General features: G+C 57.9%; 1 protein-coding gene across 1 annotated transcript in view; it reads right to left on the reverse strand.

The window, feature by feature from the left end:
* LOC102044903 (capping protein, Arp2/3 and myosin-I linker protein 2) overlaps positions 1-14,470 on the reverse strand; it is a 22,932-nt gene extending 8,462 nt beyond the window's left edge. Inside the window, 27 exon segments of the mRNA XM_031058398.1 lie at positions 294-469; positions 600-713; positions 1,654-1,770; positions 2,386-2,481; positions 2,552-2,645; positions 3,242-3,310; positions 3,987-4,159; positions 4,707-4,764; positions 5,014-5,110; positions 5,763-5,844; positions 6,002-6,071; positions 6,286-6,390; positions 6,599-6,675; positions 6,800-6,877; positions 7,222-7,331; positions 7,515-7,601; positions 7,763-7,857; positions 8,204-8,292; positions 8,369-8,444; positions 9,541-9,614; positions 10,177-10,247; positions 10,848-10,945; positions 11,297-11,445; positions 12,608-12,667; positions 12,948-12,998; positions 13,121-13,212; positions 14,376-14,470. Coding sequence (XP_030914258.1) covers positions 294-469; positions 600-713; positions 1,654-1,770; positions 2,386-2,481; positions 2,552-2,645; positions 3,242-3,310; positions 3,987-4,159; positions 4,707-4,764; positions 5,014-5,110; positions 5,763-5,844; positions 6,002-6,071; positions 6,286-6,390; positions 6,599-6,675; positions 6,800-6,877; positions 7,222-7,331; positions 7,515-7,601; positions 7,763-7,857; positions 8,204-8,292; positions 8,369-8,444; positions 9,541-9,614; positions 10,177-10,247; positions 10,848-10,945; positions 11,297-11,445; positions 12,608-12,667; positions 12,948-12,998; positions 13,121-13,212; positions 14,376-14,415 — 2,498 coding nt within the window. The 5' untranslated portion in view covers positions 14,416-14,470.
* Positions 14,471-14,985: the final 515 nt, after the last annotated feature.

Raw genomic sequence — 14,985 nt, forward strand, 5'->3', positions numbered from 1 at the left:
GGCTGGGATGGAGAATACCAAATGCATCCCATTGTTGATGGCCAGGGCCAGCCAAGGGGATGTGCCTGCAAGAACATCACCCCATGGGTTTCCCCAGCACCCCAGGGACTTGCCTGAAGTGGATCCAAGCAGGAAGCAAAGCTACAGCTGGAAAAACACAGCAGCAGGACCCCAGCACACTTCTACCACAATGTGGGGAGAGGAGAAGTTGCTAGAGAGCCCCCAGAATGCTCCTCTGGCCCCGGGGGTCAGTGCCAGTGACTGAGCAAGAAGAAGAACAGCACATCACCCACTTCAGCTTGCTGAAGACATCGGTGACCATCTGGTCCAGGACAGCGCTGAGGCTGAGCTGGTCCTGGAGGCAGATCCTCTCTGACATGGCAGTGACCAGCTGGTCCCTGACCCCGCTCTTCTGCACCACAGCTGGGCACAGGCCGTGGGCCGTGTCCAGCACCGCCTGCATGATTGCCTGAAGTTTGGGCAGGAAAGGAAGGATTCAGTTTCTTTTCTATCAGGATTCACATGGCTTTCAGTAGACACCATCCCCCTTATCCTCGGGCCAAGGCTGATGGACATCCCGTGCTGCCCATGGTGCCCACCTGGATTTCCCGGCTGCAGGTCTGTGATGCCTCCTCCGTGAGACACTCCAGCTTGTGCTGCAGCTTGCCATTCTGGTAGGGGCTGTTTCCAGCCTCATACAAGAGGGGCAGGATCTGACATGGAAAGAGAGATGGTGTGGATTATCCTGTGTCACCTCATCTTCTTTTCCTATATTTCCATGCACAGCCTGCCCCCGTGGCTCTCCCATGGAAGAGCATCACCCACATCAGCTGCGGAGACCCAGTGATCTTTTGGCTTTGCTGGGCCAGGTTTGGGCATCCTTGTTCCTCAATTTCTCCCCGCCACCCACTGACTCTCCTTCCCCTCTTGCACCCCACTACACTGCTTCCTGGAGCAGGGAGACTCTTATCCAACCCTTTCACACCTTCCCAACATCAGTACTGTCTTCTTAAATCCTGTCTCTGCCACATTAAGTAACCAGGGGGGTGCCAGAGAGGTGGGGAAAAGGGGAAAGGAGGTGGTTTGAAGAGAAGCAGAAGAGAAGGAGGAAAAGTTGCAGTGGGGAGAGAGAACCAAGACCAGGAGGATCAAACCAGGTCTGACAGAGCCAGGAGCTGCCAAACCAACATGATGGATTTTGTCATGGCCTGATGGAGCATTCTCTTGCTGGGGTGGGATGAAGGTGCCCCAGGGAGGGACCCCTCAGGGATTCAGGGAGGTTTCTCAGCAGTGTGGGCATCTGTGGGTTGCAGGGTGTTCTCAAAGCTGGAGCACCCCTCTCTCCCAAGGAGGGATGTGTGAGCATGGGATGGCAGAGGAAGAGGGGTTGTAACCCTGTGGGGGGTGTGCACACAGCCGTGTGTCTCTGGGGCCAGGGGACTAAGAACATTTTGATCTTTGTTCTAGAAGGGAATTCAGAAATTCTCAGCTGTTCTTTAGTGCTTGCAAGTGCTCGGTGGTGTGTGTCTGTTGCATTGACATTCTGGAATTCCCTGACTGCTGGTTAATGATGTTATTAATTAATCAATGCCCTGCTTCGATCCCGAGTGGAGGCTGGGCGAGCTGTGGGGGGTTCCCACGCTGTGGACTCACACTGACAGAGAGGTTGGGAGTCCTGATGGCCTCCATGTCCGTCTCCACCTCCCTGCCCGTGCAGGTGCTCAGGATGTCGACGTGCTTCTGCACACTCAGACAGATCTCATTCACCATCTGGAGCACAGAGAGGCTGTGTCATGTGCCAGCGCTGGGGCAGCACTGCCAGTTCCCCTCCTTGCTGTGACTTTCCCAGAGAAGAGTGTGCTCAGAGGGGGCACAGGCAGGTTACAGCCTCCAAGAGCACCCCTGCCTAATAACCAGGGATGCACACGGCAGGGATGTGCTGGCAAGAGTGCCCAGGGGGCAGGAACACACTGTACAGGTTAGCGTAGCAGCAAGTTATCTCAGCAGGGCATATGCATGAAAATCTCGGATGCAACCAGCAGGATTCTAGGAGATCTGCTTTCCATCTGCCCCCACCCTCACCACAGAACCATGGCATGGTTTGGGTTGGAAGGGATCTTAAAGGTCCTCCTATTCCAGCCCCTCTGCCATGGTCAGGGACACCTTCCACTAGACCAGGTTGCTCCAAGCCCAGCGCTTGAATGCTTCCAGAGATTTGGCATCCACAATTTCTCTGAGCAACCTGCTCCATCCCTGAATCTGATCTGCCTTCCACTTCCAGGAAAGGTTAAGAGGGTTTTGCTGCTTGCAAGAGCTCACATGAGCAAGCCAGGGTGGTTTGGGGCAGGGGAGGAGCAGCCCCACGCAGTAGTTTGTCCCTCAGACCTGTTCAGAAGAGGTGGTGAGGATGCCCTGCTGCAGCCGGAGGGTCTGAGCTGGCAGCGTTTGCCGCAGCTGGTTTCTCGTCAGGCAGGACTGGAGCTGCAAAGGCAGAGGCCATGAGCAGCGATGGTGGCACCTGGCCCTGGGTTCCACAGCCCGTTTTCCCCACCTTGTGCACGGCCTCCTCCGTCCTCTCGGGGTGGCTGCGGTAGGCCTGCGCCACGTCGCTCATGGGCAGCGGCATCGACTTGAGCGTGAAATTCCTGCGGGGCAGGGGGGGTCAGCTGTGCTGCTGCACCCAGGGCTCACCCCCTGCTCGTGTCCCCATGGACGTGACACGGGCTCGCAGCCCACCCAGCAGCAGCTCTGGAGATAAGATGGCCAAACTCTGGCCCTCAGCAGACCCTGATGGGGTGGCAGTGAGCACGTGCCCAGGCTCTCCATGCACCCCTCTTTCTTCAGACCTCTGCACAAACACCAGACAGGGTGGTGGGTGTGCTCAGCAGGGGAACAAACTCTACCCATCTGTCATGGGCAGGGAGGAGAGGAGCATCACAGCACCACCAGCAGCAGATCACCCTGTGCTCAGTGGGGCTCCTGGGGTGACATGAGGCTGTGCTGGTTGGGATGCAGAGCCCAGGGGAGCCCTGAGGTTGGTAATGGGGGTGTCATCACCAAATGGGTGTCAGGTTGCTTTTCTGGCTGCAAGACCAGAGCTGTGGGCCAGCTCCTTTGGGATATGCGTGAAACTGTGTGAGGGCCAGGGGAAAAAAGGTCCTGGGGACAGGGACATGCTGGTGACAAAGGCTCTTTTGCATGGCAGTAACAAGCCAGGAGGACCAAGAGGCTCCTTCCTTACCTCTCCAAAGCTTGAGCCACCTCTAGGAGCCCATGGGCAGTTGTGTTGTTCCTGTCCCAAACCACAGTCCTGCAAAAACAAGGACCTGGGTGAGCCCTGCCCACACCCACACTGCCCTGAGGTGGGTGCTAGCAAGAGTCAGCCCAAGGCTGACCCCAGGCATCAGAGAGCCTAAAAGTGGGGTTAAAAATTACAATTTGAGTATCCAAAACATAAACTTGGACTTCGTAAGGAGCTATAAATTAGGTGGGTGCCTGGAGGGAGGGAAGGGCTGGAAGGACACATTCAGGCACCATCCTGTGGGCAGGGGAACACCATCATGTGTCTAGAGGAACACCATTCCCTGTCCTCTGCAGACACCTCTGCTTTGGCTTTGTATACAAAATGTGGTCCAAAACGGTGTTTTAGGAAGTGATGGCAGAGCATGAGGTGAGGGCAGTGAGCACAAAGGTTTGTCTGCAGCATGCTGGGCTGGGCAGGAGCCTGGAAAAGAGGTGGCAAGTACCAGGGCAGGGATGGAGATGCTCTCTTGCCCTTCACATGTCCCCTACCAGCACTACCAGATGACTGCCATGGGTGCAAAATGCAGTCATAGCACCCAACCCTGGACCAGGAGTGGTCCAGGACCACATCCATGGCCACCAGGAGCTGTGACAAAACTCCTCTGATGGCATCAGCATCACAACCATCACATCAGGGCCACCCACACAGGGTCACCCACAGCGTGTCACAGAGCTGCTGCTACCTGAGCTTGGTGTTGATCTGCAGGGCCTTGGCGAGCATCTTGGCCCCCGTGTCCCCCATGGCATTGCCACTGATGTCCAGGGACACGAGGCTGGTGTTGCTGCCCAGGGCACTCAGCAGCACGTTGGTTCCCAGCTTGAGGCGTGATTCAGCCACAGACAGCGACTGCAGAGGCTGGAAAAGGGACAAGGAGGGGGATCAGGACATGTCAAGGTGCATGTCACCCTTCAGACACAGCTCCACCCCTGTGCAGCAGCCTCTGGGCTGGTGCTGGTTTTGGAGAGAACAAGGGATACTGAATCCTGAGAAACAGAGGGGCAGTGACTGCTTAGACAGGCTGGATTTAGCTCAGATGCCCAGCAGGCAGTCAGGAGAAAAGAGAGGATTTTTGGGAAAGCTGTGCTGAATGCAGGTTACAGTAAGTGTCCTCCATGATTTTAGCCAGATACAGGCTTCCATTTTCCCAGATTTCTCACTTCTCTGTCTGAGCTTCTGCTTCAGACTGAGGAAAAATAAAAGCAGAAGGACTTGAATGGCAGTGAGAGAGGGAGGACTGCTCCAGCCTGTGCAGGAGGGATCTGGATGGCACCCCTGCATGGACACTGCACAGTGCTGGCTGAGGGTGACACCAGGAGCACGGATGGGATGGTTCTGGTGGCTGAGGGTGACACCAGGAGCACAAATGGGATGGTTCTGGTGGCTGAGGGCAAGCTGGACTTACACAATCCTCCTCCTGGGTGAGCTGGACAATGCGGTGCAGGACATCCAACAGACCTTCCCTGCAGGAGAGGTGTGTGAGGGGTTGTGCATGCCCTGGGGCTCACAGAGGCAGAGCTCTGTCCTCCCTCCCACTCTTGCCTGGGCTGTGACCCGTCTCTGACACTGCCCCAGCTGCTGGCAGTGGTGACCCTCCCTGCATGGGCAGGCAACTCCTGCCAGCCCCTGGGCTTTTGATGGGGAGGGAGAGTCCAGGTGCGTGCACCATTCCAGGATGGCTCCAAGCCTGGGTGCTGCTGCTTGGCACTCACTTGGATTTGATGTTGAAGTTTTTCCCCAGGGAGACGTGCCTGATGGATTTGCTCCTGCCAATGGAGAGCACCAGGGTCACCATGTCGGGGTCAAAGCCTGCAGGAGAGGGAGACACCCCAGGATGATCCAACCAACCCATGGAGGCGGCACCAAGGTGGTTCCTCACAGGAGACCTGCAGAGCCACCGAGCTGCCACAGTGGGATGCTGGAGATGCCCAGGGAGGCTCCTGAGCATCCTCCTCCTTCCCTGGCTTCCCCAAGGAGCCTGGAGACCTGTGCAGAGCTGGGGTCCCTGAGAAATGACCTCCAGAAGGAGCAGCCAGTGTGGGCACTCCTGATATGGGGGTGCCAAGTCTGTGCTGGGCCACGGGGGCACTGAGGGAGCTGGAGATGGCACTTGCTCTCTGCCATCCCTCAGGGTGTGCCCCCCATCACCCACCCAGCACCCTGGACACCATGGGGGGAGTTCAGCTTTCAGGCAGCTGCCTGCACTCCCATCCTCCTGGGTGCACCAGTTCCTGCCCAGGGAAACCCTTTCAGTGCTTCAAACCCTGAACCAGCCACAGGAGACCACCTCAGATTCAGTGAACTGAAGAGGACAGTATCAAGAAAGGTGCAAAATGAGAAATTTTGGCAAGTCTTGAGGTAGGAGGGCATAAAGAAATCCTCACTTGCTGTGCTGGGTGACTGGACATGACAGTCCAGGAGATGTAGGAGATCTTTTCACAGATGGGAAAAGGCAACCTACCATTGTCAGACAGGTCCAGGTGACTGATGGAGCTGGCATCAGGGATGAGGTCCTGGATGACTTGGGCCCCCGCTGATCTCAGCTTGGAAGAAACAGCAAGACATCAGCACAGGGAAGGCAGCGAGCCCTGCAAACCAGACCCTCCTGCCGGGGAGCTCAGACAGGGCACAGACCCTCCCACACTGCCACAGGGCACCCCCTGGCCAGAGGGGCGCTGCCCATGGCTGCTGGGCCCTCACCTCACAGCTGCTGAGATCCAGGTGCAGGTCACTGATGCTGCTGCTGTCTGCCAGCCCTTGCAGCAATGCCCTGGAAAAGTCACCAAAGCCCCATCAGTGCAAGAAATGGGGGCACCAGCCCCTGCCATGGGGCACCCCCAGCAGTGCAGGCAGTGGGAGTGGGATGCTGGAGAAGGCATCCTTCCCAGAGCTCTGCCTCTCACAGCCCCTTCCCTCCGTCCTCCCCACCAGCCCTGACCCCAGGCTGTGCTCACCCCAAATCCATTCCCGCAGCCCCATCGCACCTTACAGCATCAGCTGGCAGCTTGGTACCTGCCAGGGAGACATGTCTGAGGGAGCAGGCCTGGCTGAAAAACTCCTTCATGTCAGGGGAGATGGTTTTCACCCTCCTGGAAAGGATGGGCACAACATGGCAACAACAGCAACCCAGCACCAGCCACCCCCCTGAGTACCACACCCCCCTAGGTACCACACACCCCTGAGTACCACACCCCCCTGGGTACCACACATCCCTGGGTACCACACACCCCTGGGTACCACACCCGTGGGTACCCCATCCCTGGGTACCCCACCCCCCTGATGCCATCCCCAGCTTACTTGTGGGAGTACACATTTTTTGAGAGATCCAGGTGGATGAGGCTGGTGTGGGATCCGAGGACCAGGGCTCCAAAGAGCTGCCAGGGTGGGATGTGAGCCGTGTGGAGGAGGAGCCAGGGGCACTGCAGCCCCTCACACAGCCCAGGGATGGAGGGGGCTGAGGGCAGGGCTCACTGCCAGGAGCCCCTGCGTGATACTCACAGCATCCAAAGGACAGTCTGTGCCAGCCAGGCTGAGGTGGGAGAGCGAGTGGCAATGCTGGAGGAGGCTCTGCAGGTTCTGTGAGCACAGGGGGCTCAGCAGCTTTGCCCCTGGGTCCCACCCTCACCCTGCAGCCCTGGAATCCCAGTTCCAGCCTGACTCCCCCATCCTGCTGAGCACAGGGGTGAATCCTGCACACAGGAACCCACTCTCTCATGGGATACTGCCATGTATCACACAGCCCCCTGCTGCAGACGGCATCTGCCACACTGCCACAAGGAGATGCAGGGGGATGTCCCCAGGGTGTCCCCAGCTGCTCCCAGGCAGGCACGGGGTGCTGCAGCCATGACCTCCCCATCCCAAACCAGACTGGGGACAGAGCCTGAGTGTGCCACCCCACCCACCACAGCACAGACACTCACACTGATGTCGTCCCCAGCCAGCGTGCCGGGGTTTCCAGAGAGGTCCAGGTGCCGGAGGGAGAACCCAGTGGCTTTGTTATCTGTGAGGGCCTTGCACAACGTGCTCATCCCTGCTCAGAGAGAGTGAGAGAGGCATGGCTACAGGCTCCCTGCACTGGGGAGAGCCAGGGAGCAGAACAAGGGAGCTTCCCTCCAGCTGGGGCAGCAGGACATCGCATCCATGAAGGTGCCCTTTCCAGGGTGTCCCTGCATCACTCCTGTTGTGGAGTGGGGCAAGGGCACCTGGGCTCTACCTTTGGCTGTGAGCATTGTCCTGGCCAAGCTGAGGCTCTGCAGACCCTTGGGACTCCTCTCCACGTGCCGGCTGAAGGCAGAGACCCCTGATGAGAGCAGGGAGCTCTGAACGGCTGTGCCAGCACAGCTGGGTGTCCATCCCACCCTGAGCTGCAGCCTCCGGGACAGGAGGCAGCTGCTGGCGGGATCTGGAGTTGAACATCAGTTTTTGTGGATGTAAACTCATCCCAGCCCAGAATTTGAGTACCTCTATCTTCCAGCTGGTTGCCAGAGAGGTTGATGGTGTGCAGGACAGAGTTGGGATGGCTGCTGAGTGCCTGGGCCATCCTCTGCACAAAGTCACTGTGGGGAGAAGGGTCACCCATCTGAGCAATGCTTGGACACCCCCAGGAAGGACAGCCACCAGCTCTGTAGTCTTACAGGGACATGCCAGCAGCTCCTGCCTGTGTGGCAGACCTGGCTCATCTGAGCAGCCAGAAGGAAGCAGAGCATCTCCAGGGATGGGTGGTATTCACTCCCAGGCTATGGGAGTCTCTGCTCCCAGTGAGCTTCCCAGTGTGGAGGGGATGGAGCCACCAGCCCCTGGCACAAGGGTCCATGCATGGACCTCCCTGCTCCATGTACTGAGGGAAGAAGCACCAGGCTGCCAAGATCCTGCTCATCATTGCCTTGCAGCACCTTCACCTACCCTTTCAAGCCACTGTTCTCCAGCACCAGCTCCTCCAGTGTCACTGACTTGCTGAGCATGTAGAGCAGCTGCTCTGAGATCTCCTGATTCTGGCAGGGAAGAAGAAAGCCTTTCTGGGAGCCTGGCCACCTCTGGTGCACCCAGAGCCGCAGCAGCAGCACTCACCAGCCTGAAATCCTTGCAGGAGAGCTTGGTGAACCACAGGTTGAAGGACAAGGCAGCAACACTCAGTGCCACATCCCTGCAGGGTGACAGGGAGGAGGGAGTCAAGGGCCAGGCTGAGCCAAGGTTAATCCCAAATGGGTGACAAAAAACACCCAACTGGGGCTTGTCCAAATACATCCAGCCCCAGGGTGCCCCAAGAGAGCTGGAGTGCCCCAAGACACCCAGGATGCCAGAACACACCCATCCCATCCAAAACCAAGGTGCTCCAACTGACCCAGCCCTGGGATGCTCCAACTGACCCAACCTCAGTGTGCTCCAACACCACATTCAACAGAACAGGACTGGGGATCGTGGGTTTAAAGCAACTCACAGGTACAGATCATCTTCCCCAGATTATTCCCTTGGGGAAAATCAAATTAAACTAAATATTTGCATGCTTCTATCTAAACCTCGGGGTTTTAAATTCTTTTTAACTCTGAGCTCTCATGTGAGCAACACCACAGGTTTTGGTTGAGTGGAAACAAGTTTCTTTTTTACTTCCTCATCCAAAGAAATCTCTATAACGGTCTCCTTTTTCACCAGCTGAACACAGATCCTCTGTTCCCCAAAACATCAGCCCAGAACCTTGACTTGCTGTGGCCCAGCCTGGCAGCTGCCTCCCCTGAGAGCTGAGCCCTTGCTCTGCCTTTCTTGGCATGGAGACGTGGCTGAGCCCCACAGGGAGAACTCCAGGCACGGCTGGAGCTCACAGCCCCACTCTCAGGTTATAATCAGGTGATAACAGGGTTATAACAGATATCTGGGGGGGCTGGTGGGGAGCAGTGCAAGTTTCAGGGTGGCAAGCTGCGCCAGCTGCTTTGCATAGGGAAACACCTGACAGCCACGAGCTGCAAGAGGCCACTGTGACATTGAGTTTTCAGCCCTATAAACAGCTCCCAGGCTGATCTAAGAGTTAAAAATGAGCAGAAAGGCTGCCTGGACCCTCAGCTGCTGCCCCATGGGACGGGGCTCAGGGTGTTTGGTGGGGGGGAGTGTCAGATGTGGCACCCCTGGAGCGTGTAACCTGTAAAAGCCTCTAACATGGGCAGGAGAGCATGCTGGGCCCCCCAACAGGGACAGGGAGAACGAGGATGGGTGCTGGGACACTGCAGGCAGCAGGGCTGGGGGCTCACCGGCTCTCCAGGTGGCTGAAGTCCAGCAGGTTGAACTCCCGGCAGTCCTGGCTGTGGTAAATGTTGTCCACGTCCTTCCCAGAAGGATGCACACATGGATCAGGCTCAGCACTGGGTCCTGGGGAGGGCTCAGGTCCCTGGTGCTGCTGGAGGGAGCTGAGCCCTTGGGGAGCCCCTTGCCTAACCCCAAAGCCTAAAACCTTCCCTGATGGCTGGCAGGGGACATGTCCCAGCTTGGTGGGACAGATTGGACAACTTCCGCAGGGAATGGTCTGAAGGCAACACAGCCCAGGCTGGTGGGAGTGACGGTGTGGGGAGAGGTGAGCTGGGATCAGTGTCCAGGGGAAAGGGGGATAGTGAGTCCTGCTGTGGCTGGGTGCCAGCAGGATTCTCCTCTCCTGGGACACCCAGCAAGGTCCCAGATTTCCAGGGCCTCCCCTTAGGTCACAGTTTGGGAAAGAACCTGGTCCAAGGCACGCCGCTCCCACCTGCACTTTGATTGCAGCCCACTCAGGAGCAGGGGGCACTCAGAGCTGCAGCTCCCAGCCCCAGCAGCTCCATGAGGCAGCCACAAGCATCCTGTCACCAAGGGACACCCTGCTGCCCCTGCTGCATCCACGGGAGGGACCAGCTTACCCACTGGATCTCCTCACGGAAGGCAAAGCCGTTGTAGTCACACAGAGCAGCGTAGGTCTCTGAAAACCCCCCTGCAAGGAGAAGGCAGTTTGGGGGCAGAGCTTCCCAGGGGAACATGGAGGAGAACTTTGTGGGGAGTGGGAAACAGGAGAGGGATGACAGGGACTCAGAAGTGATGCTGAGGGCTCCCCCTTCCCTGCCCAAAGGGGAGAGGGATCTACTGTCAGCCCCAAAGGGGGCTGTGGCTTGCTTTGCTTGCTCCATGTGGATGCCAGGCAAGGCACATTGCCACGGGGATAATGCAGGGATCCTGCTCCAGACCAGGCTACAGGAAAAGCTCCTGGCTCTGCAGTGGTGCCATGTGAGGTGGGTAGAAGCATGCACAGCTACAGGTCCTTGCAGGTAGATTCTGAGCAACATTGCCTGCCATCCTGTTTCTTCCTGGGGAGCTACATCCCTTCAAACCTGCTCCTGCCCCATGGGATGGGGTGGGCTGGTGGGCAGCAGACCCCAGTAGCGGGGCTCCATCTGACCAAAGCCATCAGAGGTGCCCTGCCAGCAGAGGTGAGGGCTGTCAGCAGAGCTGCTGTTGGTGGATGCAGGGCTGGAATGGTCCTCAGAGTGCTCCAACCCTCCTGGTCCTGCCTGAGGGAGGTTATGGCAGGACTTACCACATGGCCCAGGGTTGCTCTGCAGCACTTCCTCCAGTGAGTCTGTGGTCTGCTGGATCCTCTCATACAGGCTGGGGGGGGAGTTCTTGAGCAGTGTCCTGGGGAGGGAGCAGAGGGGTGTCAGGGTGAGCCAGGAGAAGAGCATCCCCACCATTCTATGCTTAGCACAACCCTGTGTGTAGGGTGGCCAGAAATACTCAGTCAGGGAACAGGGTCTCATCTCCATCCATGTATTTTCTCCTGCTAAAAGCACTGCTGTAGACCCATCCTATATTTGGGATTTTCTAGCTGCAGGTGTCCCGGTTCATGGCAGGTGGGTTGGAACTAGATGATCTTTAAGATTCCTTCCAACCTAAACCATTCCAGGATTCTACAATCTGGAGCTTTTCTGGGCAAAGGGGTTGCTCTGGTTCCTACCCAAGCACCCCTCAGGAGCAGAAGACCCTTACCCAAGGGATGAGTCTGGAAAGACCTTCTTAAGTGACACGGTGACATGGATAACAACTTGCTCCAAATCATCCAAGGACATGAACCGGAAGGCATAGGACGCTGCATCTGTTTCTATGACAACCTGCAGGGTCCAAAGGATGAGAGATTCCTGAGCGAGCTGGCAGCACACAGCGTCCCCAAGCCCCCAGACACAACGGTGACAGCCATCAGCTCCTCCCTGCCAACCCAGCCACCAGCACAGAGAATGCTGTGAGCACCAGGAATTTAGGATAAAATACACTGGTGTGCCAGAATAAGGCACAAACCTCCTGAAAATTCAGCTTAAGCTGATGCAGAGGCAGCCCGATGCAGTGAGGTGAGAACAGCCTTGTCTCTGCCTGCAGCAGCCGCAGCTGGAGCATGGAGGTTTCCTCCCTGAATTTATTTAATCGAGCTTTAGGGCTTTTTCAGCTTATGGTTCCTACCAGAAAAAAAAAATCCCATGGCAACATGCTCCCTGATTTAATTACACACTGATTGAGGCGTGGGAGCAGGATGACAATTATCTGCTGGCATCGTGCAGGACAGAGCTTCCGCCAGTGCCCGGGGCTGTGGAGGCAGCAGAGCGTGGCACCGCCGGCACTTTAACAATCCCTGGCCTTTCCGTGTCCCAGTCAGACATCTCAGCCCCCTCCACCCTGAGGAATCAACTCCCTGCACCCCCCTGTCTGTGCCCAGCTCCTGCAGCTCTCTCCTGGAGCTCAGCCTGCTGAGCAGCAGAAACCCCGTGTGGAGGCTGAGGCCATGGCTGCTGCTGATGCTTCACCAAGGAAAAGCCAGACAGGATGTTAGAAAGGAGCAGACAGGAGGTTAACCAGGACCACAGCCCTATTTTGGCCAATACATCCAAGCCTTGATATCCAAGTCCTCTCTTCCGTGGTTTCTACTGCCACATCTGCCCTATGTGCCCGCCCCTCTCTAAGAGGATTAACAGGGTTTAAAACGCCCTCCTGCTAAATTTGTCCTCACCTTGGTAAGCCTGCAGCCATTTGTCACCTTGTCCCTGCTGAGCAGGAGGTGCCATGGCCAGGCACTGGCCGTGGATGTCAGAGGGGAAGGAGTGCAGGCACCCCCCCAGCACCCCTGGGTGCCCCCCTGCACCTCCAGCTCCAGGGCAACACCCTGATGAGATCAACACTGGTGACCCTCAATGGGGGACCAGAACACCCCCCAGATCCCGTGGGGGACTCTGGACCAGGGTTTGCCATGAAGGAGTGGGCAGAGAGGGGGGTAATGCCCAGGTTGGGTTTGTCCCAGTTTGCCCCACTCACCACACTGGGCTCTTGGACTGTCATCTCCCTCACCTCCAGGAAGCTGAAGCTGCTGTGAACCTGTAGGTGAGAGAAGCAGGATCAACCCCAGCGGTGATGGAGAAAGGAAACCCAAGGGTTCCCCCCAACTCCCACACTTCCCATGCCTCAAGTAGTGCTTGGCCTTGGCCCCACCCTTCACCAGCCCCCAAACAAGACCCCTCCCCTTCCCCCATCTCTCTCCTCCTCCTGCTCTTGAGGGATTCCCAGACCCAGTGGCCCAGGTGATTCAGGGGTCACTCCCTCCAGTGCCCCAGGCCCCCCCAGAACCCCAGGGCTGTACCAGGCTCCCCACACTTACCCTCACTGGCAGCATCACAGGCAGCACATAGGCTCGCCAGGGTGTCAGGACCTAGGCAAGGTGTGACAAGGGACCACAGTGACATGGAAGCCACCTCTGTCCCTCAATGCGACCATAAAACACCTTCCTGGGGAAACCAGGAAAGCAGGAACCAGGCCAGACTCTGCACATACCAAGATAAAGTCGTCATACTTGAATTTCACCTGCAGCTGGATGCTCAGCACCAGGAGCACCTTCTTTGTCCCCAGGAAGGCGGTGATGCCCTCTGAAAAGACCAATGTCCACATGAAATTAGGTTCATGTCACCTTGGTCCTCTCCCATGTGCCCTGTTGCTCTTGAGGACACTGTCCCCACCTGAATCGTCTCCTCTCCCTCCACACCTGACAGTCACACCCTGGTTGCTCTCAGACAAGCCTCACACACCACCTGTGGGTCTCCTCTGCTGCTCAGGTGATGCACCCACCTCCCCATCTTCTGCCTCAGCCTCAACCAAGCACAGGGTTTGGGGCTGCTGGTTCACACTGCCTGTGCTGCCTCACCCACTGGGAGCTGGCACTGAGTGATAAGAGGGCTCTGATTTCTCTTCCTTCCTTTCCAAATTTACCACCACTTGGTCACCCAAGTCCTTCTCTCCACAGGGCAGCCAGGGTGGTCACATGTGCCATCCCCCCCAAGGTCACAGACTGGTCACTCCCACCATCAGTGGGCCATTGTGAGCATGGCTCCTGCCCTGAGCACCTCCTGATTCCTGCCTCTCATGGGAGACACAGGACCAAAGGCACAGCTGTCCTTCACTGTGCAGAGCACACCAGGCTGTCACAACGACACCAATCCCCATGGGTCCCTGGTTTGAGCCTCACCTCCCCAGGGACCCACCCTGGTAGAGCTGGGGCCTGAGGCTGTGGGGACACAGTGACCCAGCTCCTCCCCACCTCAGTGCCAGCCCTGGTGGGGCTGATGAGGCTGAAGGAGCCCGAGACCTCTGTGGCCTTTTGCTGTTCCAATCAGCCAAGAGAAGGCTGTGAGCAGTGGTATTCACATCCCCCATGCTGAGCTGCAGGCTGTGCCTTCCTGGGGAGCTTCTGGGGACCCCCAGCTGGCCAGAGGAGCCCAAGCCCATGGGACTGAGCAGCACCAAGCTGCACCCACAAACCCGGCAGCTTGAGCTGTGCAGAATCCCATCCTTGAGCAGCCAGGTTATCCAGGGATGCTCTTGGTCCAGGGTCCATCCTCAGGCAAATGACTTTTGCAGACAAGAGGAACCCCCAGACACTGCATGGGCCCCCCTCAACCTCATCTATTGCCGCTGAGGGACCCAAAAGTGACTCTGCCAACCCCAGCGAGGCAAACGGGGGCCAAGCAGGCCCGGCACGGGCAGCCCCATGTGGCAGCGGTGCCCGGCAGTAGCGGCGGCGGGCGACGCTTACCTTGCAGCTCGGCGGGGATCCCTCCGGGGGACACAGCCATGCCTGGCACCTGCGGTCACCTGCCCGGGATGCGGTGTCAGGGCAGCATCCTCGGGCCCGCGGGAAAGGCGCCCTGCCGGGAGGAAGCGCTGAGGTTACCGACCGGCAGCGCCGCCGCCTCGGTGCCTCCTCCCCCTCCCGGTGCCTCTTCCTGCCCCGTCAGGCGAGATTTACCGCCTGAGCTGGAGAAGCGAAATGAAATCGACGGTGCCCACGGCCCACCGGCCCCGCCGGGAGGAGAGGGCGGCACTACCCAGCTTCCACCCTTCTCCTGCCGTGTGCCTTCCCCTGCGAGAGCAGGACACCCCTCCCAGCACGAAGGAGGATCCATGACCTCTCCCTATCTCCTGAGGTGCTTCATGGCGAAGTATTTCTGCCTGGAGATGGCCGGTGTGTGGGGTAAGGGCAAGTCAACCCTTGCCAGCACTGGGCAGCCAGCCCAGCTCCATCAGCTTGCACTGGGAATCTGCAAGGGGAGCTAATGGAGATGGGTGAAGGTGCCCAGTGCAGGCTGCTCTCTGGAGGATGGATGCTGGTACCCATGGCAGGATGCTGAAGGAAGGGATTTTCC

Source organism: Geospiza fortis, unplaced genomic scaffold (genome assembly GCF_000277835.1).
Source record: "Geospiza fortis unplaced genomic scaffold, GeoFor_1.0 scaffold97, whole genome shotgun sequence".
Classification (NCBI taxonomy): Eukaryota; Metazoa; Chordata; class Aves; order Passeriformes; family Thraupidae; genus Geospiza; species Geospiza fortis.